The sequence below is a fragment of the Carettochelys insculpta genome, chromosome 23 (assembly GCF_033958435.1).
Source record: "Carettochelys insculpta isolate YL-2023 chromosome 23, ASM3395843v1, whole genome shotgun sequence".
Classification (NCBI taxonomy): domain Eukaryota; kingdom Metazoa; phylum Chordata; order Testudines; family Carettochelyidae; genus Carettochelys; species Carettochelys insculpta.
The window spans coordinates 11,391,756-11,417,553 of NC_134159.1; the positions used below are offsets into that span (position 1 = coordinate 11,391,756).

Sequence of the window (25,798 nt, forward strand, 5' to 3'; positions counted from 1 at the left end):
ATATATATTATATATATTACCTTTGTGTTCGTCCATTGGCTTTCTACTACCAACATATCCTAAAAGCAGAAGGAAAAAAATGCCATCCAAAAAAACAAAAAATGCCATCTTTTTAATAATCCAGGGTGGAAATTTGTACCTTATTTTTTAATTTACTCCGCAGAGACGCCAGTTTTTCCTGGGGCTATTTAGGGAGTGCTTTTTAAATTACAAAACCAAAAAAAACCAACCAACAGAACAAAAAAAATCATAACTGAAGCTGCAAACGCATTGAAATACTCCAGAGCAGACAGAGGCCCCAACCATTCATTGTAACAAAAAGAGAGGACAAATTAGTTCAACAAACTTAAAATACCAAGGATTTTCTGTAGGTCCAGCAGGAAGGATCAGTTCATTTATTCCACCATTTAGAGCTCTCAACATCCCCTACTTTTGTGCTTTGTTTTTGTTTGGGAGTTTATTTTATAAAGAAGCTGAAAAATAACCAAGCCAGGATGCGAAAGACACTGGTGAAACTTGTGCACATTATTCTGCACGGAGAGAGGTGCCTTAGATCCTTGTTCATTTCTGTCCCTTTTACTATGTGCTCTAGTGCTTTGCTCTTCTGTGCGTGGAAAGGTTTCTCTCCTCTCCCCCGCTTGGTTGCTCATTCCAGAAGTTTCGAAAGCAGAAACAACTGCAGCTGCAAAGCCCTGCTACGGCTGCCAGGCTTGGAACAGGAGGGGGAGGGTTAAAACACTGCAGACAACAGGCCAGCCTTTGCCGCATAGGGGAGCGGGCGTGGTTGTTGCTGCTGTAGCGATAGTGCGGGGGGGAAGAGCCACATTTCCACGCATGCTCACAAACACGACACCCCGGCGTTGAAGCATTTGAACAGCTGATGAGTATTCCTCCCCCTCCCCCTGCATTTGCTAATAGATCAAAGGCGCAGGCTATTTTCAAGCGCCTTGCCCCACCCCCGCTGCAGCTTTCACCATAACCGGGAGGTGTTTGCAAATTGCAAGCTTTTTAAAATTAAACGTGGAGCTGCCCGCCGATGGAACTGAATGAGGCAGTCTTTACAGCAGTGGGATGCTAGGCAGCCATGCTAATTTAGATGGTGCCCTACTTTTCCTTGGGTTCTAGGGCTGAGAGAAGCCCGTTCTTAGTCACTGGGGATGGGGAAACTCCCCAACTGGGGTTTTATTTTTGAGTTGTTTTTAAAGAGCATCTTGCTCGTGTAATGACAGCTTTAATAGCATGTGGTTTAAAAAGCTCCCTGATGATGAGCTTTGGGTTTGTAGCATGTCTAAAATTGTCCTAGACTGAAGCAAGCTCTTACAATAGCTCTTAGCAAGTGCTCCAATGTACTGATGCTAGCAATGCACTTTTATGTTATCTTTCCTGGGAGAATCTCAGCACTTTACAAATATTCACGAATTAAGCTTTACAGTCCTCCCTGCGAGGTGGGTAAGTATTATCTGTGCCCCAGTGGAACAGGGAAGTACTCCCAATCAAATAGCAAGTCCATGAGACAGCTCTATTTCTGAGCTATAGCAAGTTAAGGGATATGGTATTTATTTGGCTAGATGGGGAGATTTTCATGTTGGCAAATATAATCTAAATCTGTGGGTATGGGACACGTTTTTGTATCTGTATCCTGGAAAGTTATTTCTACTTTTTTTGATTTCTTTTTTTCAAGCAAAGATGTTTAATTGTCTTCTGGGAGATAAACATTCATGTTTAACTTCTATATTCCAAACATTACCCTTTTACTGCGCTATACTGGCTTCTTTGTGGCTTGCCACAATTTTATGTTCAGCCATGCAGCAAGTCCTAATGTGTGTCTGTTCATCCACTGAATTCCCTTCCCTGATAGGTAGAGTCCACTTAATGTAATCTTTCTAATTTGGCTCCACAGCTCTGCAATTTATCAGGCATTTCTTCCCCTGCACCCATAGTAGATAGAGTGAGATCCTTTGCCCTTTCAGCAGGGAATATGGCATTGTTTGTGTATCTTCCACTCTCTGGCTGGTAATATGCAATGCAAATACTATAAACAATGATCTAGAGAATGTAGTGAGGGTGAAATAAGTCTTTGGTTAATGTGACTATAATGAGTTACTGTCTATTTGTGTAAGTGTATATTTCCCAAGTGCCCCAGGAACCCACACAATATTTGTTGCTGCCTCTGCCTGGCTATAATTCCTGCTGCCAGCCTACAGAAGTCTTCCTCTTCCTACCAGTGACTGTTCAGGCAAACTAGGAGCATATGAAGATGTTTGGGGTTTAGGAAGAAAATACTTTTTTTTTTTTTTTGTCAATTTCATGGCCACATAAAGAGGAATAGCAAGGAACTACACACTTTTCCATCATATTATTTTTCCAAGTGTACACTTTGCTGTGTTCACACAACTGTAAATGTGGTTTTAGTTTTCACTGTGTGTGCTATTGCCAAAAAAAAAGTCTTGTCATGGATTGGGCCCTCAAGTTGCCTGTGCCGCATAAATACTGAACAAAAAGATGCTCCCTGAGTCTCTGCCACCAAAGAGTTTACAGTCTGAGTAGTTGACAATGATCTTATTTACATATATTCTGATAATCAGTAAAATTAAGATTCTGACCATACTATCTGATCCATGGGGGAGGATCTACTTATCTGCACAAAGTTCCATTGATGCCAGTGAAACTCCATGTTCATGTCTGAGAGGCAAGCCTGAATGCTGTGCCAGAATGTTAACTTATTTAAAGTCAAGCTTTTCCTGCTTTTAAAATGCTGTCATCTAACATTAGAAGTTTTGTGTTATCAGGTGTAGAAACTTACAAATCAGAGCAACAGTATGCAGGCTCACTGTGCCTTCTGTAATTGGTTCACAATATTTGTCTTACAAATTAATGGTTTGGGTAGCTTAAACAACGGTCACTCTCAATTTCAAAGGGGAAGCTATTGGTTTGTTTTGTTTGTTTGTTTTGTAGATTGCAGTAGCTTTTTGGTCTAAAACCTGATTTATTACATGTTGCAAGAAGAAAATTAACCATTTTTTTATCTTAAGAAAATCTATATAAATGTCTCTTGGTTCCAGACTGCACTGGCAGTAGTTCTGCTCACAAAAATTAATGTAAGAGGAAAGAGTATATTTTTCTTTAAAAATTTCCCACTTGTTTTTGCTTGTTTTGCCTTTGCAGCTGCTAATTTAGAACTGCAGTTATAAGCATTGTGCCAGATGAAACAAGCAAGTAGCCTTCAGGCATTAAAAGTGGAAGGTCTTCTAAAATATCCATGTAGATACCACCACAAAAGCTCGTCACCGAATAAATCATTTTGTTTGTCTTTAAAGTGCTGCATTTCTGCTGCTTTGTAATGTAGATACCAGTTCAGCTTCAGCATTGGACTTCAGCACAATGTTAATTTTAAAATAGGTGAATAATCCCATTGACTTCAACGGGGCTGTGCTCAATCAGGATGGTATGTGTATATATATATATAAAAGAAGTATAATATTGCTGCATCCAGAGTGAGAGTGTTTACTAGTGTAGCAAACAAGCATACCTTACAGTACACAAGAATACCTGAACCAGCAAAGTCCTCTGATTGTAGACATGGCCCAGAACCATACATAACGGCAGCAATAGTTTTTCGATCATCCACCTTCTTCTGATCAAGTGTTGACAGTGTATGTATTATGTGTTAAAGGTAACCTGCAAAATATTTTTAATTAGACTTACCCCTTCTTCCCTTTATGATGGCTAGAGAATGCCTAGCATGATTTATTTGTAAAGATTTTTTTTTTCTGCTTGCTTTTTAAATTTTTTGATTTATAAAATGTCAACTTTTTCTTTGCTTGATTGATGGCTGTTGTAATGAGTTCTTGCAGCTTATTTAAAGGCAGGAGAATATGCAATATTTGACAAAAGCTTTCTTTCTTTGCATAGTTAATTAGTGGGTTTTTAAATTTTATGCTTAAAAAGTAAATTTAAGATTTTTAAACAGTCATTCTAAAGCCTTCCCTCAGTGGTGAGGAATATACTATTTATAGTCTTTAATGATCAGCCAGTAAAGTAGCTTCACTAGTATGGTGCAAAGCTATATTCTTTGCGCTGCTGGTATTAAACTCTGTTAAAACAAGAGGAAGCTCTACAGGTACACATAGTGGCTTTACCTGTCTGTAATAGGTGTTTTCATCAGTGGCAGGTTGCTGAAATCCCCAGCGTAGCCTGAAATCCCCCTTTCCCTCCCAGTTGCTGAAGTGGGTGTTGGAGAGCAAGGTAGGAAGGGTATTGTCTTTTACTGGACTAACTTCCACTGGTGAGAGACACAAGCTTTTGAGCTACACAGAACTATTTGTGCCTAGGAAAGTGTGTCACAACTAAATACAAGGTGGAACGGATTGTTTAAGTGTAGGTAGTTAACAAATAGTGCCATTCAAGGCAAAGTGGCACCTCTGCAGTCATAGGACCAAAAAGGAGGAGTAGAGAGGGTAGTGGATTACAGCTTGTTGTAATAAGTCATAAATCCAATGTCTCTCTAAGCATATGATTTTAGCGTCTAGCAAAGTTGTTGTTTTACATTCCCAGGCTCATCTTTTGAATGTTTTCTGGAGGTTTCCTTTGAGACTAAGGCTTGAGAGGTCAGGTATGGAGTGATTGTTTTGTGAAAAGTGTTTGCCTATGGATGACAGGCATTTTGTCCTCTGCTGTTTTTCTTTGTGAGTTAGTTTGAGAGCATCGTGGTTATCTGGTTTCACCCTCATGGTAATTGTTAAGGTACTGAGTATATAGGATGAGGTATACAAGTTGTGATTGGCCTGTGCATCTTAAAAGGCATTTTGTGTGTCTGGGGCTAGGTGGTGGTGATCATTGTGACAATGGAGTTAGGTCTGTATGTTTTGCATCTGTTATGACAATATCTGTTGCAGCTTTTTGTTTGGGGATCTATGGAGAGCTTGATTCTGATGATGAGGTTGGCAAGCTTGGGGGTAGTTTGAAGGCCAGAAGAGGGAGTCCAGGGAAGACTTCTTTCAGGACATGGTCCCCAGTGAATATGGATTGTAACTATTTATACCCTAATCTGGGGTGGTAGGTGACAAGCAAGGATGTTAGGTCAAAAAGCTTTTCCGTACTGAAGCAAGTTCTCTTGAGGTATTCAGATGGTCCATTCCAGGATGTGATCCTTCTTTTTTTTTTCCTCATCCCTCCCCCCTCCCCCCCAGCTGGAAGAGTGTCCTTTTTTAGTGAAAGAGACTTTAAATATGTTGAAGTATGTATCTTGGACGTTGAGATCTAGACCTCAGCCTACTGGCTGTAGATGAGATTTCTTGGGGTGTTTGAGGTGATTTCTGGACCTGTGAATTTAAGTGTGGTGGTCTTTGTTTTTCTTGCATTCAGCTGTCTGTGGGGTTCCGTTGCTGAAGCTGATTGTGGTATCTAGAAAGTTGATGCTGGTATGGGAGTATTCTAGAGAGAGTTTAATGGATGGAAGGTGGCAATTGAAGCAGTGATGGCAAGCTAAGGGAGTTCAGGTTGTCTTTCCAGAGGATGCTGAAAATACATATCTGAGGTATATTACTGATTTTTGTGGTGTATCTATCTAAAAAGTCTTCCTCAAGGTAGCCCATTAAGAGGGTGGCCTATTGAAGAGCCGTCTTAGTACTTCTAGTTTTTCTGATGGTTTAGGCAAAGTGATGTAGAATTGTTATGGGTGAGGATGAAATAGATGAGTTTTGCAATCTGTTTGGCTAGATATCTGAGTGGTGTCATTGTCTTGTAGCTATGTGAGGCAGGGAGTAATGCTGTAATTTGTGGGGGATATTGGTGTCCAGGGAGGCAAAATCCATAATGTTCAATGGGAGGTTAGTGTTGCAGAGTTTCTGTGGGAGACTATGTCCAGGAAGAAACTTGTTCTCCTGTGGAGTGGGTACTGTCATGATGGTTTCTTGGAGCCCTGATACTCTTTAAGAGTGCCAGGGCCAGGTGTGGCAGGACTGCGTAGATTCTCATGTTTGTGTATCTTGGGAAGCATGTACATAGGATAGGCAGGTTTCCAGTCCTTATGCAATTATTAGTATCCTGTGGGTGTCTCAGTTTGGCAGTCACTGTCTTTATTTTGAGTGGTCTCTAGCATCTATGGAAGGTGCTGTTTTTTTGAAGCCTTACACATTGGTTAAGGGACTTCAGTGTGACTCTCAGAAGCCACCTTTACAACATGAGTAGAATATGTACTGTAGTACAATTTGTAGAAACAACTCAGTGGGTCACCAAGGGAATGAGAGCCAACAGTGTGCGATGTTAAGTAACAAGTAGGGATGTGAGGTCAAAAGGCTTTCCTCCTTCAGCCCTCCGTACTGAAGCAAGCCCCCTTGAGGTGTTTGGGTGACCCATTCCAGGATGTGATTTACTTCTCTGATTAAATGTTTTTGTTAGTGATGGAGATTTTAAGCATGATGAGGGTGTGAAAGTTGTGAAAAATTGTGACTTTAACAGTTGTGAAGAAGGGGTTTTAGAAGCAATTCTCTTGATAGGCTTTGTAGAAACTGTGGTGTGTAATTAATAAAAACATTTGTCCAAATTGACAAGTATTTAAGTTCTTGTTGGTGTTTTACCATTTTCATATGATCAGTGATGGTGATAAATAAAGACAAGTCTTGGGGAGTGAGTGGAATAACTTGGATACAGCATTTCTGAACCTTAAATCTGGAACTAGAGCTAAACATGCAGTACAGGGCACTTGCTTACTGGTGGTTCTTAGCTTTAAGATAGGATTAATGAAGATACCAGATCTTAACACCTTCCTGAACTGGGATCTGTCTGTGAATTCATGTTCATAGCACTCTAATAAATCCTTGATCTCGACAGTATGATATTCCAAATAGTAGAAACTATATTCATCATTTGTTCATATTCACTTATCAATTAGAAGAAAATCATAGAACACTAGAACTGGAAGGGACCTCAAGAGGTCATAGAGTCCAGTTCCCTGCCCTCTTGGCAGGACCAAACACCATCTTGACCATCCCCAATAGGTGTCTGTCTAACCTGCTCTTAAATATCTCCAGCGATGGAGATTCCACAACCTCCCTAGTTAACTTATTTCAGTGTTTAACCACCCTGACAGTGAGGAAGTTTTTCTTAATGTCTAATCTAAACCTCCCTTCTTGGAGTTCAAGCCCACTGTTCCTTGTCCTAACCTCAGAGGCCACAAAGAACAATTTTTCTCCTTCCTACTTGTAACCTTCTTTGAGGTACTTGAAAACCGCTATCATGTCCCCTCCAAGTCTCCTCTTTTCTAAACTAAACAAGCCCAGTTCTTTCAGTCTTCCCTCATAGCTCATGCTCTCTAGACCTTTAATCATTCTTGTTTTTCTTCTCTGGACCTTCTCCAATTTCTCCATGTCTTTCTTGAAATGTGGTGCCCAGAACTGGATACAATACTCCAATTGAGGCCTAATGAGCGCTGAGTAGAGCAGAAGACTGACTTCTCGTGTCTTGCTCATAACACTCCTGTTTAATGCATCACAGAATCATGGTGTAGGTTGTTTGTTTGTTTGTTTTGCAACAGCATCACACTGTTGACTCATCTTTAGCTTGTTTAAGCACTAAATTTTATATTTAAATTAAAAGTTCTTGCAATACTTCAGGCCATTCTTAAAACAGATAAATAACTTGGTTGCCAATCTGATATTCAACTCCCTTATTGTCATTAACGAATTAATATTGTCAACAGGGAGGAATAAATATGGGTTTATTAGCAAGATGGTAAAGATAATCAGAAGAATCTAAGAGACGCTTCAGTGAATTTCTATAGCAAATATTCCTGAGATGACTACAGTAACCATAACAGATCATGACTCTGTAGTAAGTACAGAAGTATGTTACTTATGAGCACTGGTAAAATATAATAAAAATTACCTCACTGGCTGTGACCAGTGTTCCATTTAATCTATTATGCAGACTCTGACATTTGGCCAATGTCTGCTTCAGAGGAGGGCTTAACATTTGTCCCTTGATGTGTCTAGCTGTGCATTTATTTTATCCTGTGGAGGACTGAGATGCAGAATAACTGATAATCCTAAAATGCCCTGAAACAACTGTATATGAGTGACAATTTTAGCAAGTGAAATGGCAGTCATTCTTATTCCGTGCTTAACTCTTTTTTTTTTTTTTTTTTAAACATGCAAACTTCTTGCCTCAGAAATAACCTATGGCAGTAAGTTCCATGCATTGTTTATTATGTTGCATACAGGCATAAGTGATCTTCCTGAAAACACCATCATGGCCGCTGTGGATGTAGAAGTCTTTACACCAGTATTCCACATGAGGATAGACTACAAACTGTCAGGAACACTATCTCCAATTATGTCATGGCACTTTTGTCTTCATCCACAACTATTTCCAGTTTGGGCACAGTTTAAATTTTGTACTTTCAAGCAGCATTCCTGTGGGTACCCACATGGCCCCACAATACACCACTGTTTTTATGGCTGACCTAGAATAGCATTTCCTCGGCTCTTGTTCTGTAGCAACCCTTCTCTACCTATGCTACACTGATGACATCTTCATGGTATGGATCCATGGAAGGAAGACCCTTGAAGATTTCCACAGGGATTTTGACAGTTTGCATCCCTCTGTCATCTGCAGCCTGGATCATTCCACATGAGAGCCAGATCCTGAACACTACAGTACAAGTGGTCACAAAACACCACCCTGTACTAGAAGTCTACTGATCGTTATTATCACGTACATGCCTCTAACTTCCATCCAGGACACATCACACAATCCATTGTTTATAGGTAAGTCCTAAAATACAACTGAATCTGGTCCAGTCTCACAGATGGACACCAACACAAACAAGATCTTTATCAAGTATTCCTAGAACATAAATACCCATATGGGGAAATGAGGAAACAGACTGACAGAGCCAGACCAGAACCCAGAAGTCACCTACTGCAAGATGGGCCCAGCAAGGAAAATAACAGAACACCACATGTCATCACCTACAGTCCCCAGCTTCAACTCCTCCAGCACATCATTAATAATCTAAAACCTATCCTGGAAAATGATCCCTCGCTCTCACAGATTTTGGGTGACAGGCCCAGTCCTCACATACAGACAGCCCCCCAACTTGCAGCAAATACTCACCAGCAGCCACACCACCGGATAAATGGATAATCAATCAGACATCAGGAATGGTAACACACACAAACCTGGAGGGGGAACATGTTAGTCTCCTTGGACATTCAGTAATGGATGTAAAAGTACAAAATAATTTAATCGTCTGATTTACAGAGGGAGACATCTAAACGGGCATTCATTTACAAATTTAACACCATCAACTTAGGCTTAACTAAAGATCTGAACTGGTTAAGCCATTACAAAGGCAATTTCCCCATCTTTGATATTTGCATTTCTACATTGCATGCTATGAATGAGACACATCCAGCCTGACTTAATTTTCTTAATTAATAACTGGTCCTGCAATTGACAGGTGATTTCTTTTGCTGCAATGTATTTCCACTCCAACTCTTGAGGTTTTACCCATTAAACTTCATGACCTCCGATGTTTGTTAGTCCCTTAGGTACCACAGGATTGCTTGTTGCTTAACCACTGTAATAGTTATTTACAAGGGTGGACTATTTAGGGGTGCCAGATGTCCAGTTTTCAATTGGAATGACCAGTCAAAAACGGACCCTAGCAGCTCTGGTCCACATTGCTGACTAGGCTGTTAAAATTCCAGTCAGCAACATAGAGGGGGCTAAGTCAGACTCCCAGTCTCGTGTAACTTTGTAAGGTTCCTGGAAGCTGCAGCATGTTCCCCTATTGCTCCTATGCATAAGGACAGCTAGAGGCTACACACGCTACCCCAGCACCAGGTGCTAGCTCTGCAGATCCCATTGGTTGGGAGCTGCAACCAGTGGGAACTGCAGGGGTGATGGCTGTGTGTGGGGTGCTGCACAGAGCCATTTGGCTGTGCCTCTGCATATGAGTCCAAAGGGAGGTGTACCACTGCTTGAAATAAGCACTGACTGGAGCCTGCAGCCCTGACTCCCTCCCATTCCCCAACTCCTGGCTGCAGTCCTAATCCCCTTCCTAGCCTCTGAACCCTTCGATCCCAGCCTGGAGTCCACTACTGCCTCCCAAATCCTTCATCTAGGTCCTCTAAGGTCCAGAGAGGCCCAGGCCACCTCCTGCTTTTGAGGCCTTTAGCCATGATAGAGTGTGACATAATTTGAATATTTTTTTCATATAACAAATGCTTTTCTAGCCTTTTTTTCTTTTGCTGTACAAACACATGAACTATTGAGGGATGTGCATAAAAACAAGTTGTGAAACCTATCAAATGCCAAAACATTAAATGTCTAAATTTGAAGCCTCCTTTGAGCCTGAGGACAAGGCCAAATGGCCCTCTTGTTCCCTCCCCGTAACTGGCCCTGTCCTCATCCCAATCTCACTACAGAACCCGCATGCCAAAATGGAGCCCTCATTCCACCTCCCATGCCTCAGTCCTGATCTCCCTCCTGTCCTCTGAATCCCTCAGATCCAACCTGAAGCACCCTCCGGCACTCAACCCCCTCATCCCCAGCTGCACCCCCAGCCAAAGCCTGCACTCCAACCCTCATCCTAGCCTAGAGCATTATTATAAACTGTAAATCCCTCTTTCCTGGCCACACACAAGAGACTGCACCCAGATCCCTCACTCCCTCCTGCACTTCAGCCCCTTGTCCCACCTCATGAAAATGAATAAGGGTGAGGACAGTGATCACCAGTGGGGGGGAATGGAATGAATGGGCGTGTGGCAGGGCTTTAGAGGAGGGGAAGGGGCAGAGCAAGGTGAGGGTGATTGGTTTTGTGGGAGTAGAAATTTGGCAGCACTAGGCCTATTATTCTGAAGCTGGGGAACGCATAATTAACGCTGCCTATGTGGCCTTCCTGGTGGGTTTTTTTTTTAATTTTATGTCTTTTAGAAGTTTTACTTTTTTCTGCTTCCAAATTATGCAGTTCCAGCATTTTAATAGGTCATTGTATAGAAGCATCTCTTTCCCATGCCTCTAATTGTTATTCTTTTGACCTTTGTGGTTTTTCATTCTCTTTTGAGATGGACATAATGTTCAGGCTGAAACTGATACATTGTCTTATACGTTCCCCTTGTTAATAGGCAGCCTGACCCCTTACTCCCTTCAGATTGCTACTGTGTACTTGAGCAGATGTTCTCATGAGCTGTCAACAAATGCTCCTAGATAATTTTCTTGGAAGTTAAGAGTACTTCAGAGCCAGTTAATGTGTACAGGTCATTTAAAGGGTTCCTTCCAATCTGAATTCCATGCATTTTGGAACAAGGCAGATCAGACCAATATTGCTAGCATCAGTTATGGTGCCAACAATAATCGATTAAGGACTTTGATTGCTGTCAGGCTATGCAGGCCAAATTAAGGCCTGGAGAACTCTACTGAAGTCAATAGAGTGATGCCAGGAGTGATTTTGTTGTCTTGGCTTTAATGCTGGAATGTTTTTTCTCATAGAGTGTGACTGACCTGCCTTAGACTCAGTCCTGAATCTCAGGAACAATCGCCCCCCCCTCCCCCCAGCCCACCCCATCCACTTTGCAGGTGAAGTCCTGTATTTGTTACAGCTGTTGTATAAAAGAGTTAAGGGATTCAGTTAGTGTTATCACAATGTGGTCACAAATTGTGTGGTCTTTGTGTAAATAGGAATGATTTCCACACAACTGGTTTAAGGTGCTAGAGAGGCCAAAACTTTATCCCAGGTGCGCCTATGTACCAGCCCTACTGTTTGTAGCGATAATGGGGTCTTTGAATAACTTAAGATATTTCCCTTTCTGCCACTGACTGAATAGTCAGCTGACTTTTTTTTTTTTAAGTTGCTTCTGATATGTCAACACCCTTCTTTGCTCAACCCATTCCTCCCTGTTTAGGCAATGGAGTCTCCCTTGGTCTCTCCTGGCAACAACCACTGGAGTCAGAGACTTCCTGGACTATGACAATGGGAGCTGGGTGGATCCACAGGTACACAGTCGCCACATGGGGCTCTCGACCATTCGCACCCCCATGTGCAAACTCTAGGAAGTAACAGCGGCATGGCTGTGCCCCCTCTTGCTATCCTGGAGTAAACCTTGCAAGAGGGCACTCCTTGCTCCCCTCTGGCCCTGGTTTTATGGGCCCCGGTTCTGTGAGCCCTACTGGCCTCCTGCCCCTAGGAACCCTGGCCGGCTGCACAAACTGCAGACGGTCCGCTTTTGGACTGCGCCCAGGAACCATCTGTACACGCTCATGCTCCACATTCTCCATCTCCTCACCCTCAAGTCCTGCACCAATACTCCATGGCAAGTCTGCTTACCATCACGACAGGGTGAGGAACCCCAGTGGGCCAACCTTTATTCCACCCTAGTCCCGAGACCCATTGTGGATATCAGTTGGCTGCTCCTTCAGACTTGTGAGCACGAGTGTACCTGGCATGGTTCACCTGTCCCTGACACCTGCCCCTTTTGTGCTGACATGGAAAACCTGTTGTATCCCTACCTCATGTGCTCCAGGTTGCTGCCCCTGTTCCGGCTTCTCTAGAACCTCATCCTGAGGTTCTGGCTGCACTTCTTCCCTCACCTGTTCATCTTTGCACACCCCATCCATGGCCCCAAGCAGCCGTGAGACCTCCTCATCACCCTCCTCTTGGCCCTTGCCAAAGTGGCTGTCTACAACCCCAGGAGGAGGATGCTGGACGAGATGCTCTGAGATTGTGGGGCTTACTTCTGTTCCTCCTTAGTGTCACGCATCTGGGCGGAGTTCCTGTGCGTGGTATCCACTGGATCCCTAGGCAGCTTTGAGGAGCTGTGGGCACTGTCCAGGGTTCTCTGCTTTGTGTCCCCCTCCAGTTCCCTCATTTTGAGCATGTAGCTTGAACCACATGTCCCTGTTTTTCATTAGTTGTCTGCCATAATCAGTTGAGTCTGGGTCCAATAGACTCTCCCACTAGGCTGGGGGAGGGGCCTCTACAGTGGGCAGGCCTACCAGCACTCAAATAATGCTCATAACATGCAGGAATCCACACCCTGGAGAAATGTAACTATGCTGATGTCAATTTTCAGTGTAGAACAGCCATTAGTGAGGTTCCTCTTACAGGTCACATCTACACTACAAAATTAAGCCTGCTCAGATGTATGAAAACTCACATCCCTATGTGACATAGTTCAGCTGACCTAAACCTGGATATAAGCAGTATAGTTAGTAGGTGGACAGAAGAATTCTTGCATTGATCTAGTGATCACCTTTCAGGGAGATGGAGCTCATTAGAGTGATGGGGAAAATGCCTCCTGCTGGTGCAGGGAGTCTTTAAACTGAAGTGCTGGGGCGTTATTGTGATAATGGTGCAGATGTGGTCTCCTCACCTCAAAAAAGATATATTGGCATTAGAAAAGGGCGACTAAGATGATTAGGGGTTTGGAACGGGTCCCATATGGGGAGAGGCTAGAGAGACTGGGACTTTTCAGTCTGGAAAAGAGGCGATTGAGGGGTGATATGATAGAGGTATATAAAATCATGAATGGTGTGGAGAAAGTGAACATAGAAAAATTATTTACCTTTTTCCATAATACAAGAACTAGGGGACACCAAATGAAATTGATGGGTAGTAGGTTCAAAACTAATAAAAGGAAATTTTTCTTCACACAGCGCACAGTCAACCTGTGGAACTCCTTGCCGGAGGAGGCTGTGAAGTCCAGGACTCTATTAGGGCTTAAAAAAGAGCTCGATAAATTTTTGCAGGTTAGGTCCATAAATGGCTATTAGCCAGGGGTAAAGTATGGTGCCCTAGCCTTCAGTACAAGGGCAGGAGATGGATGGCAGGAGATAAATCACTTGATCATTGTCTTCTGTTCTCCTGCTCTGGGGCACCTGGCATTGGCCACTGTCGGCAGACGGGATACTGGGCTGGATGGACCTTTGGTCTGACCCAGTATGGCCATTCTTATGTTTTTATGGTTAAAGTGCAGGTGTAGCATTGGTCTTGCCTCTCAGAGTACTTACTGTGAAGGTATGGATGGCTTCATAGCTAAACACTGCATGCTGAACTGGAAACTTAAAATCGCAACTTGGGGAAAATATTGCATAAGAATAAGCAACTTTACTGTAAAACTTAGAATCCTTTAGCATTTATTCTGGAATAGATATTTGTAGAACTTCTAAAAGGCATAAAAAGTTAGATATAGTACATTTTTTATAACAATTACTTTGTATATTTCTGCTTTGCAAATAGCTGGTGAAAATCTCAAACTCAATTCTGTGGAAAAGAAACAGACGTGGTGAACGTATCACTGAAGAGAGCTGGTAATATCTTTAGAGACTTTCATATTCTGAATGCTTATGTGAATATGGCTTGACTGTTTGTAAGTGAGGGTGGTGAAGCGGGGGTCTTAACTGTTGTGTGGAGGTAATGTTTTCTCAGCAAGTAAAAGCCTTCAAGATACAAAGTTAACTGAAAAGATTATGAACATGTTGGGGCAGGTACTCTCTTAATCTGTGCTCAGTACATCAATGAGTGCATAACTGGATGCGTGATGGATATTAACAAGCATAGACATTGTACAGTTGAGCTTTGCTCATCCCAGCAAATAGAATGTGGTTTCAATCAATAGAAAAGCATTGTCAGCAAACAAGAGGCTTTGGCCAAAGGAAATACATTGAAATATTAGTCTTTTCTTTGTGGTGCAAGCAATGAACCAGGCTTACGTGACTCCAAGAGAAACACTGTGTGTTCAGTTTTCCCCATCTTCTAACCTGTGTCCTTAGTGGGGCTTGACTGCAAAATAAAAATGTGAGCATCTCTTCTTTCACATTTCTATGAAATAATTTGATTTTATGTGGAAAAGCGCAGAGTTGCTGAAAACAAGGGTGCTGCTGCTATTTCCTGGAGTAATAACAAGCACCAAATATGTTGTTTCCATTGCTTCCATCATCAGCACCCTCACTATAAAAATTGTCCCAGCACTCCTGGAAAGAAGAGATGGGTGGATCTTGCAGCTAATAAATCTGTAGAATAACGTTCTGTCTCTGAGCTCAAGTTCACACCCGGTTTCCTTCACAGCTGTTAAAAAGCTGCCTTCCAAGGAGAGCATAGTGCAATGGCCTTATAAGTATTGAGTGTTCAATGTCTGCTAGACTCTCTGGAACCATAACTTCATATCCTGGCAAGGTTGATACAGCTCCTTTTCCTTCTGTAGTGAGAGACATTGAGTTCCATATTGCTGAATCAGTGTGGTTCATTTAGATGAGACCTTTTAAAAATAAGGCCCTGTCCAAGCTGTGTAAACTTTAGGGGACTAATCCTGTAAACAGTTAAGCATGGTGCAATAACTTTATTCTTGCAAGTAGTTCACAGGATTGGGCATTTGTAGGATTCAGTACCAGAGATCCTGTGACAGTTTGCATAAGAGTCTGCTCTGTTGTTCTTGGCCAAAACTGCTTCTCAACTGCACTTTTGTACAAAGTGCTGATTGGTTGTCATCCTCTTCTCCAGACCCAGATGAGGTTGTGTATATAGCAGCAGGGACTGCATGTGATTCTGAAAATGAGGACTAGTGCTATAAAATTGTGAAGTAGAGTGTAACATGGAAATCACAGTCATCTAATTTAAAATGAATTTATGCTTGTTTTCACATTGAATAGTTAAAGCAATTGCATTGAGGTAAATTTAATTTTGCTTATACATACCACTTTTTAGAGAGAGACTATACGGCTGGGAAGATTCTTATGGTCCTGATCCTGCTATAACATCTGAATGGGTGGGTTTTAGGGTCCATGTCTTTCCATTTGAAGTTGTGGCAGGATGGGCTCTGCAGTGGTCTCCTGAAAATATCCTATTGTGAATGAGATCAAGATTATAATAATCTCAAAGTAAGAGCTATCTATACCTCTAGTGAGGCACAGTTGTCCAAATGGCAGTGTGATGTTACCAGTAATAATCCTGTGCAAGTGCCTTTGCGGTGAAAATTGTTGCTATGTAAATATTTTAAAATTTTGTGTAATTTGAAACTTAATGTTTTAGGGTTTAAACCAATCACTGTAATATTAGGAGGAGTCTAAACATGAGGGACAGGTTGTCCCACCCATCTTCTCCTGAAACATCTGATTCTGGGCATAGTTAGACAGGACACTGAACTATAGGAGCTTGGGTGTGAGCCTGTCTGGTGATTTCTGTGTTCTTAATCTAATTTCAGATGTCACTTGGAATGAAAATCTGATGTATTTGTATCAGAGGAATACTGTACATATGCAGGTATTGCAGAACCATGAACTCTGATCACTTTTCTAAAGCATGGACTGGCTTTTATGTGTGTTAAGTTATTCTGAGATGTATAAAAAGGGCCTGATGCTGTGTTACACTGGTGAGAATGCTGCATAACTCCATCCATTTAAGCCAGGCTTTACACTGGCATTTCTAAGTGCCACATTTGCCCCCAAGGGCTTTGTTGGTGCCAGACAGCTCAAGAGGCAAAGTGGGTGAGGTAGCATCTTTTATTGGTCCAGCTTCTGCTGGTGAGAGATCAGGAACTTCAGCCACTTACCCTGACTGGCAGTGATGCCCCAGCCAGGGGATGTGCTGCTGTAGGAGGGAAGGCACCAGGTAATAAAGGGTTAAGCAGGCTCCACGTCCCCCTTTCTTCCCTCAGTGCAGCCCTATGATGCAAGGAGCCCCACAAGCCCCAAGGCGCACGTGTCATGTCCATGGTCCCTGCTCCTATTGAGCTCATTGACTCCAGTGGGTGCGGGATGAGCAGGAAGGAACGTCGCTCGGTCCCCCACTTGGACTACCCGGCCTCCCTCTCTTTGCGCAGGCGCAGTTGCGTGAGGAAGCGAGCCGTGCGGAAAACGAGCCGTCTGGCTGAGCGCCTGCGCAGTGAGACCGGGAGGCTGGCGGCCTTAGGCGTTGGGAACAGGCGCTCCCTCCGCCCCTCCCCCCCCTCGCAGGGAGTGCGCCTGCGCCGAGCTCGGCGGCCGTGTGTGAGGGAGCGCGGAGAGCCGAGCCGCCACAGAGCGCGAGAGAGCGCGAGGGGGAGGGGGTGCCGCGCCGCGCAGCGCCGCGCCGCCGAGGGGAGCCAGGAGGGGAGCCGCAGCCCGCCGGCCCGGAGCAGGGGCCCCAAGGGATGGTGTTCGCCGCCGTCGTCGGGGGAGGCAGCTCCTGGCGCTAGGGCACAGGCCGGGGCGCGGGGGGGCCGGCGCGACGCAGCATGGTCCGGGAAACCAGGCACCTCTGGGTGGGCAACTTACCGGAGAACGTGCGTGAGGAGAAGATCATCGAGCACTTCAAGCGGTGAGTGACGGGGGGCGGCTGCCGGGCGGCAGAAGGGCCCCAGTCTGGGGTGCGGGGCGGGAGGGAGTACCGCCGCCAGGCTCTGCGCGCGCTGCGCTCCCAGTGTTTGAGCTGGGGGGGCCCTGAGTGTGCCCCCCCTTCCTGGCCACGGAGGTCTTAAGGGAGGGGCAGGGTCTGTGGCTGAGCTCCCACTCTCCACCCCCCCCCCAAAAAAAAATACAGCCCCAGCTGCTTGGAGAAAACAGGATCTTCTATGGCTTCCCTCACCCAGCATGGAGCCAGCGGCGAAGGGATGGGAAAATCTGTCTCAGGGTATCATAGCAACTCCTGCGGATACTCACCTTCCTGGACTGTGTGTGGAAATCGCTCCGATCCCAGGCAAGAGCGTGGGGGTGGGGGGGCCTCAGAGGAGACCAGAGATAACTATAGGCGTCCCTGCACCGTGGTGAAGATCTTTGTGGTCTCCTGTAAGATGCAATCCTGGAGGCTTGTAATGCTGCAGGGAGCTTCATGGAGAAATATTGCAGCCTCGCAGAGCCAAGGAGTAGCAGGAGCAAAAACACCCATGGATGGAATAGCTTGGTCAATAGAAGGAATTTGCTCTTTTCTGCGTGGATTGTATCTCAGACATATCCAGTGTGTTGGAAACAGTTTTTAACTTCAGAGGCTGGTCATCTTCCTTCTTGGTGGCGTAATTTTGAAAGCCTTTCTTAGTGTTTCAATGGAGGTTTTAACAACCCATTGTATTACTGAAGGTAGCTGAATGCCCTGCATTCAGGAGTGAACAAGTGAAGGCAACTGCTGTGCATCTTTTGCTAGATGCTTTATCATGAAATTAAGTAAGAGATTTATAAAGCGAATGGTGGGAATGCAAGTGCTTGGAGATGGAAAAAATGAAAATTGAAGATCCTAGAAGTGCTTGAAGAAACCAACTTCCATTGGATCCTTAAACTGTTGTGGAATCTATAATACTGGAACCTGGACTATAGCATTGTTTTAGACAGACAAGGTGGGTGAGGTAATAATACCTTTTATTGGACCAGCTTCTGTTGGTGACAGCGACTCTCAGAGGTCTTGAGAGCTGGGTGGTGGTGGTGGTGGTTTGTTTTGTTTTTTTTACATTTATAAATTCTTCTATATAGATAAACTATATTAAACACACGCATCCATATTTTATAGCTATATGGCCATAACGAAACAGTAGTCTGCATGCTTTCATATTTTGCCTGTTTAAAATAACAATTGAACACAAACTTTTTTTGAACTGTCTTAGTGGTATTTATCCAAATGTTTTGTTTTTCCTGGTTTGAGTGATTACACTCAGTGAATGGAAGATTAAACAATACCTTTGGAAATGTGGTTATTAGAAGGTTAACAAGTTGAACCAGACAGAGTTTTAGATGCTCATTTTAAATAGTCAACAATGTAGCTATTCTTGCACTCCAAACCGATTCTTAAATTCCTTTTCATTTTTGTACTTTGGTTACGGTAGAAAAATTAGAGAGCGTCCCGACAGTGAGTCATCATGGGAAAAGCAGATTTGGTTACTAACACATCAAGTGCTTTTATAGGGAAATGGAAAAAAGAAGCGGGAGAACTGCCCTGTGGGTTTCTAATGGAAGATAATTGATTATTTTGGTTCTTGTGCTAGTTTTAAGATATTGAATCTTCATTGTGGAAATATGCTTGTCTCGATGCAAAAAGGGATTTGTGAATAGTAAGCTCATTCATAACCACTTAAAGTAGGCATAGTTTTGTGCGTGTGCCCGTGCCTGCGCGCATTTGTAATCAGGCCCCCACATTATTTTAAACTAGGAAGTGAATAAAGCAAGAGATTGGGATTTGATCCAGGGATTCGGCTGGGTTATTTAGTAAGAAGAATTATCAGAGGTTTCCCACTTCCTACCTTAAAATCTTTGCATTTAAAATATTTAATTTATAGGAAAATCTTGAAATTCTATGCATATTGTTAGACTGGATATATGTAAAATGAAATGTTAGTATTTTGCTCTCAGTCATCTTTCCCGGACGGGCTCTCTCGTCATAGCACTGTTTTCAGTGGATGAGAAATTCACATGCACAAATGTGCAAACACGTGCATTGCAGCATTTGCTGATAGGTGGTGACATGCTGCCAGCCTTGTCCCTTGGCATCTCTGTTATCCGAGAGGGGCACTTGCATGCTTTTTGGTGTGTCCCTTTTTTATGGTGCAGGGACACGGAGAGCGAAGGAGGAAACATTAACACAAGAGAGATTTCTTTTTAAGTGGAGGGTGGTGCAGCGGTCTCGCTTGTGTGAATGACTTTCTAAAATGGCGGCTAGCACTCGGTTCATGTGGGAAAGAGCAGTGCTGATCTGCTGCTGCTCGGGAGGAGGGGAAACTGCAAAAGGAATGAGCACCAGGAGCTGAGCAGCAGGAGAGTTCGCTAGGTTTCCCTGATTATGACTGCACTTGGTTGCAAGACTTATTTTCCTTTGCACATATTAGACTGGTTATAAATGAATAGAGTTCATGGAGAGAGAGAGAGAGTGTGTGTGTGTACATACACAAGAATGTGGTGTGTAAAGGAGCCCCTTCAAAGTCTTTTCAGGGACAAACGGGGTGGTTTGGAAGAGACTCACTCCAGTATATTCAGATTTATCTAGTGTTCAAATATGGATTGCAAGAGTAGGGTAAATTGTATAATAGGAAAATTGGAAGTGGTTAAAAACTAGATGCTAAGTAATCACAATATTAGTGAAAGGAAGAATTTCAGTCACAGTGGTTTGTTACCATTACATGAAACTAAAAGAAACAATCTTTCTGTGCCTTTAGAAACCTGCTCATTAATTAAATTGATTGATCAAGTTGTTGTTCCTAGGATTAAGCTGAACACTTGCTATTATGAGAAAAGTAAATGTTTTATGAATCTGTATTAACCATAATTTTAGTTATGTGGGTGATGAGGGAATATATAAACATTTAAGTTAACCTTATTCTGGAGAGTATTTCTAAAATTTAGTTCTGAACATGATTGAATTTAAATAGCAAAGAAGCGAAATACTCGGAGGAAAATGCTGGAATGACAGATTTCCCTTTCCTTTTTCTCCTTTTTTTTTCACAAGACGTTTTTAAAGCCAGAAAAAGTTGCCATGATACTGTTGCTTAGAGATGGATCAGGCAAATGGCAGGATCTGAATTGTTAATTGCCTTTTTTGTTTTTTCCTTTCTGAATGTTGATCAGTGATTTTTGGAAGGAAATGCACTTCGGTTAAGCAAAACATTTAATTTCAACACAACTAGTCTTTTTGACAATTTAGATTTTTAGTTGGTTCTTAAACAAATTGATCTCTCACTCCTGAACTATGCATTTATATATGTATATACACATGCACCAAATCAGTAATAGGGGTGTGAAAAATTTAAATATTTGACTGCTAACTTTTGAGCTGTTTTTAACTATCTAAATTACTCAACATTTGTGCTTAAAATGGTTAAGTACATATCTGTTGATTGATGTTTTAGTTAGCAAGGGGGATCATCAAAGGTACACTGCACAATGGAGCAAGCCTTTCTTTGTATGCTTGGTTGGTTGAGTGGGGGAAGGGACAATTTATCCAATAATCGTATTGCAGTCATGTTTTATTGTGGCAGGAGCTTAGCTGTGTTGGACATATACATATGGAAGGCAGCTGCCTGAGCTTGTAGTATAGGTAATGTGTAAGGTTAGCTGCTTGGAAAGGCCAGCTCTTTAGTTTGGAGCGCTTTTCAGATTTAGCTGATCTTGGCTAAATCAGGTTCCCACCCATCCCCCAGTCTGAGAACAGGATAAAGAATATGCAAAGAAGCTGACCAAGCAGTATTAAAAAGCTGTAGTTAACAGAAGCAGAACAGATAATTTGTCAAAAAATCTATCTTTAACATAAATGCTAGATACAGCAAAGGACTAGCCAACGTCCTTAATTTGTTCCAACATTTATATTTTTCCGGTTAATACCTGTGGAAATATTTCAGTTTGCATATGTAAACATATGCATAAATAAAATCTTTTGCAATTACAATCTTGTGCTAAATATTTATTTTCAGAACTGTGCTATAACTGAAATGACTGGTTTTAGGAAGATATTTACACTCTGAGAGACAGAGAGGTAGCTGTGAGAACAATGAGAAGTCCTGTGGCACCTTATAGACTAACAGATATTTTGGAGCATAAGCTTTAGTGGGTGGGCAAAGACCCGCTTTGTCAGATCCCAGTTTACTTTCATCAGACTTTCCAGCTCTGAAGAAGCGAGTCTGTCCCACGAAAGCTCATCACCTAATAAATTTTTTTTTTTTTTTAAAGTGCTACATGACTACTTTGAGACAGTAAGTGGAACTCAGTGGGAGAGGTTTTAATTTTCATTAATTGCAACATAAGGAAACTTGCTCACTTTGGTTTCTTCATATTTTGGGAAGGGTGTTTATCTGACATAAATATGAGTTTGTGTAACAGCAGTTTCCGCCAATATTTTATCTGTGCTGTTCTAGTTTTCTTTTTGTGTAAATTAAAGTGATATTATTTGGTGATAAATGCTGGCCTTAAATGGGAGGAGAAAAGTGGAATTATCAAGCATTGTGATTGATTTGGTTGTCTTCTGTGCCCAGAGTCTTTAAAAATCTGTTTTAATGTATGTTTCTTGATGTTCTGAAGAGGTCGATGATGAATTGCTATTTGCAAATTTCAGTATAATTGGTTAGCTTGTGTGTATGCACGCTCTGTTGGTGTAGTTTTCATGTAGGCTTCAAAAATACACTTGCTGAGCGATTTAAATTTTGTTCTCCGTTGTATCTCAGACCTTTTCTTTAAGCTGCGTTATCTATTGCAAGGCTTTCATGAAACTAGAACAGAAAATCAGGAAAGCTTGTTCTTAAAGTAGTATCTTTCAAGTGATGATCTCTGATAGAATTCAGTCTTTATTAATACAAGTGAAGGTGTTTCTTCATTACTATAATTGAGTCTATTATTGTGCTCTTGAATGATAGAAAAAAGTCATTCACCATTTTCTGAAACGTGCCCAGCAGCTTTCAGAACAAGGAGACTAAATATAGTAACGTTTGTCCAGAGTACAAATGCCACTGTTCCATAATTCTCCGTCTCCCTTTCTTTTCAGTTTGGGCATCCAAAGACCTGTTGCTTTGCCTCATCTCTTTGCATTTTAAATGAAAAAGACCAGTGAGATACTTTAAATCTTTAGGAGCCATGTAATTTTGATTTGCTAACTTTTTTTTATTGTATTGGAAATGTTAATCTGTGTAGTGGGAGGATGTTCTCAGAGCCAATAGTGTACTGTGAAATTAAGAAATTCAAATGTTGTTTTTAAATATTTTTAAAGCTATAGTTAAAAAAATTTATGCAAATATTTTAGATAATTGCTAACGTCTTCAGTCTTTGTTCTTTGGCTTCAGAGTGTCTTGCTTCAAGTTGAGGGCAAGGTGAAAACAGAATATTAATAATTCATATATTTTGACTTTGAAGAGGGCATTGTAGAATATTTCCTTTTTTTTTTTTTTTTTGCTCAGTTCACAAAAATCAAATTTATAATCACCAGTAGTGCAAATTTATTCTGGCCTTACAACATAAAATCAAGCTATTTGCTTTTATGTATCATGACTTGCCACTGGTAAATAAAGATTATACAGTTGGAAGTCAGTGAAGTCTGTGATTGGTGTAAGGGGCCAAATAGATTTCAGTGTTGTCTCCAGTTGCCATATTGGCTCTATATTGCTGATCAGAGCAAACTTTGTCAGAATGCCAGATATTTGTGGAGTACATAGGTGAACAGAAATATTTGGTAAGAAACTAGTATTTCTGTATGCAGATAGTTTTCTGAACATAACATTGACAGTCTTTTCCATTGATTTAAATGAGAATAGGATTGGGTCTCTAATAATAGTAATAGTTTTCCTCAAAATTCTCCAACTATGAAACTAGAGTACTATGTTCCCAGGTCTGCAAAACAAGTTTTGTTACTTCTAATTAGCAGTGGTTCTTTGGTACATCAGTTCAAATGTAAACACAAAGATGACCTCACTAAATCAGCTATATATTCAAAATAAAACTGAATGTTTCCATCTAGGCTTAAATGTTCAGGGAATATTTTAAAAAAGAGTCATAATGAATTCCGATTGTTCCCTCTTTTTGCATGAAATAATAGAATTGTGGCTTGTTTTTAACGTGAAACAATGAAAAGTGCTTTTGTGTTTCATTAATAATCCCCTCATTGACAGGGAAACATGAATGCTTAAGACCCATGCTTCCTTATAGTAACCATTAAGCACATTTTAAAGTAAGTGCTGAAGCATGTTTTTAAAGGTAGCCTTTCTTGCAGGGTGTGGGTGGGAAAATAAAGTTGAGTAAGATGTATTCTATTACGGTAGTGTTTAGCATCTGTGGTCAAGATCAGGGCCTGCTTGTGCTGAGCAGTGTATACATACCAAGTAAGGCAGCCCCAAAGCCAAACAATTTGAAATATAGATAGGGAAGACGGACAAAAAGGTGGGAGAGAGGAAGTAGTATGGTGAAAGAAAGCATTGTTTTCTGGCACTTAGTTAACCAGAAGGCTTTGCTAACCAGCATTGCGACACTGCTGACTGATGTCATCAACAGGCACCACCTTCATTCTCAACCTGCCTATACCATTGCTGGATGATGTCATCAGCAGGCACCTTCTGTCCCTCTTAGCCTGCCTCAAATTGCCTAACTCTTTGCTTGTGTATCTGGCACATTCAATTATCTGGCAACTAGCACACCGCATGAGTGCAGGATTACAAAGCTTTCACTGTATTCCTGTTTTCCAGGAGAAGAGAAGATAGATTAAATAACTTGCTCAAGGTCACTTAGGAAGCCTGTGGCGTACAAGAATTGAACCCAGTTCTCAGTGTCAGTCCGCTGCTTTAAAATGCAAAACCTATTTTTCTTCAGGTTTTCCCATTGCTAAGGCTAGCTATGTGGCTCAGGAGTAATGTTCACATTAACTTTTTTCCCCATCCATGGACAGAATAAATTTTATGTATACCAAGGAATGTGTGGACATGCACCGCTAATAGAAACACATGCTGCTGGCTGTGGGTGGCTATGGATCCTCTGCTACTCAGATGGGCAGCACCTGAATCTCTCCTGGGCAGCTGCACAAGCACTTAGCTTACTGGGAACGCTGCTCAGGAGTGTGAACAAACAATATTTCAAGCTATGAGAGTCCTCACTGATGGAAACAGTGGTTTGGAATGTGATATATCTGTTGGAGAGCTTCCCTCACTGATATAGCTTTTGCTGCTTTCAGGGGTGGTTTTATCAAGCTGAGGAGAGAGCTGTCTCCCACTAGCATAGGGCATCTTCACTGAACATTCTGCAGTGGTGTATGTGTTATATGGAGCCTTTCACAGATTCTTGTTACATTATATTTAGAACAGCCTCTGTTATCAGTCCAAGGGCTACTTCTAAGTTACGTCATATTTTAGTATTTATGTGGATCCTTCCAGCTCACTTTAATGTTGTAAAGTAATGCTATGCTTCTATAACAGCTTTTCAGACAGATTGTGCTATTATTGATGCTTTGTTGTGTAAGTTGCTTGGTTTATTTAAAGGCCTAAACACCATACGTGCCCCTCTTGGTGACCTTTTTTTTTTTAAAATAATTTTTAGACCATATTAACTGTGAAATTTTGGTTCCTTTGGGATTATGAGTGGAATGTGATTCAATTTGGTTTGTTTCTAAGGTATTTAATATTTTGTATTTATGGAGACTATGTAATAATTTTGAGTGTCCTGGGAGATGCACAGATATTAAATCCACTCTTCTACATAAAATAGCAAAATAAATTATTAACTTTGAAGTTTTAAGATTGCAGTGAAAACAGAATCATGCCATGTCATTTTACATGTATTATAAAACTTATGTAAAGCTTTGTAAAGCTGTGACCCGCTCATCCAAAGGTGCAGCCCTGCAAGAGCCTTGTCTGCACTGAAGAGGGCAGGAGGGAAGAAAGGTGTGTTCTTGCCTTATCATGAAAGAAGTAGTAAACAGACGTTTAAAATTTTAGTGAAGGAAAAGTAATTTGTAGTGTTTACTTCTAGCTACAAATGGCCTTGTTGTCTATGATTTTATCTTGATTTAGTTAAGGTGTATGTAGGCTAACACAAGGTAAGAGAATGCACTATAAATGTTAGTGAACAGATTCATTTTAAAGTAAGCACTAAAGGAGCAGTGCCTGACTGTTATATGGATGACTTAAATATGCAAGGAGTAGGAAGAAGTTAAATCAGACTTTGGATTTTAGTAACCTAAAACTTGTATGTTAGAGAGACAGACGTATTTCTCTGGGATAACAGATTACTCTGGATTCTTTATGACATAATCTTACATTTTTAGATTGCATTGAGGCAAACAGTGACTGTGCACCAGCAAAAGGAAGAATATAACCCCAAGGAGAGTACTAGTTTATTGTTAATATGAGTAAACACGCTACTTAAACCATATCAAAAATGC

General features: G+C 41.7%; 1 protein-coding gene and 1 long non-coding RNA gene across 4 annotated transcripts in view; one reads left to right on the forward strand and one right to left on the reverse strand.

Moving 5' to 3' along the window:
- Positions 1-14,180: 14,180 nt before the first annotated feature.
- On the reverse strand, positions 14,181-17,366 carry LOC142025571 (uncharacterized). The gene is made up of 3 exons (XR_012648678.1): positions 17,251-17,366; positions 15,694-15,839; positions 14,181-15,544 (listed from the first exon to the last, which is right to left on the reverse strand). It is a non-coding gene; the product is annotated as an uncharacterized LOC142025571 (long non-coding RNA).
- SPEN (spen family transcriptional repressor) overlaps positions 17,071-25,798 on the forward strand; it is a 97,086-nt gene continuing 88,358 nt past the window's right edge. For all 3 annotated transcript variants that reach the window (XM_075018031.1, XM_075018028.1, XM_075018029.1), the window contains exon 1: positions 17,071-17,293. In XM_075018031.1, coding sequence (XP_074874132.1) covers positions 17,211-17,293 — 83 coding nt within the window. In that variant the 5' untranslated portion in view covers positions 17,071-17,210. The remainder of the gene's footprint in view (positions 17,294-25,798) is intronic.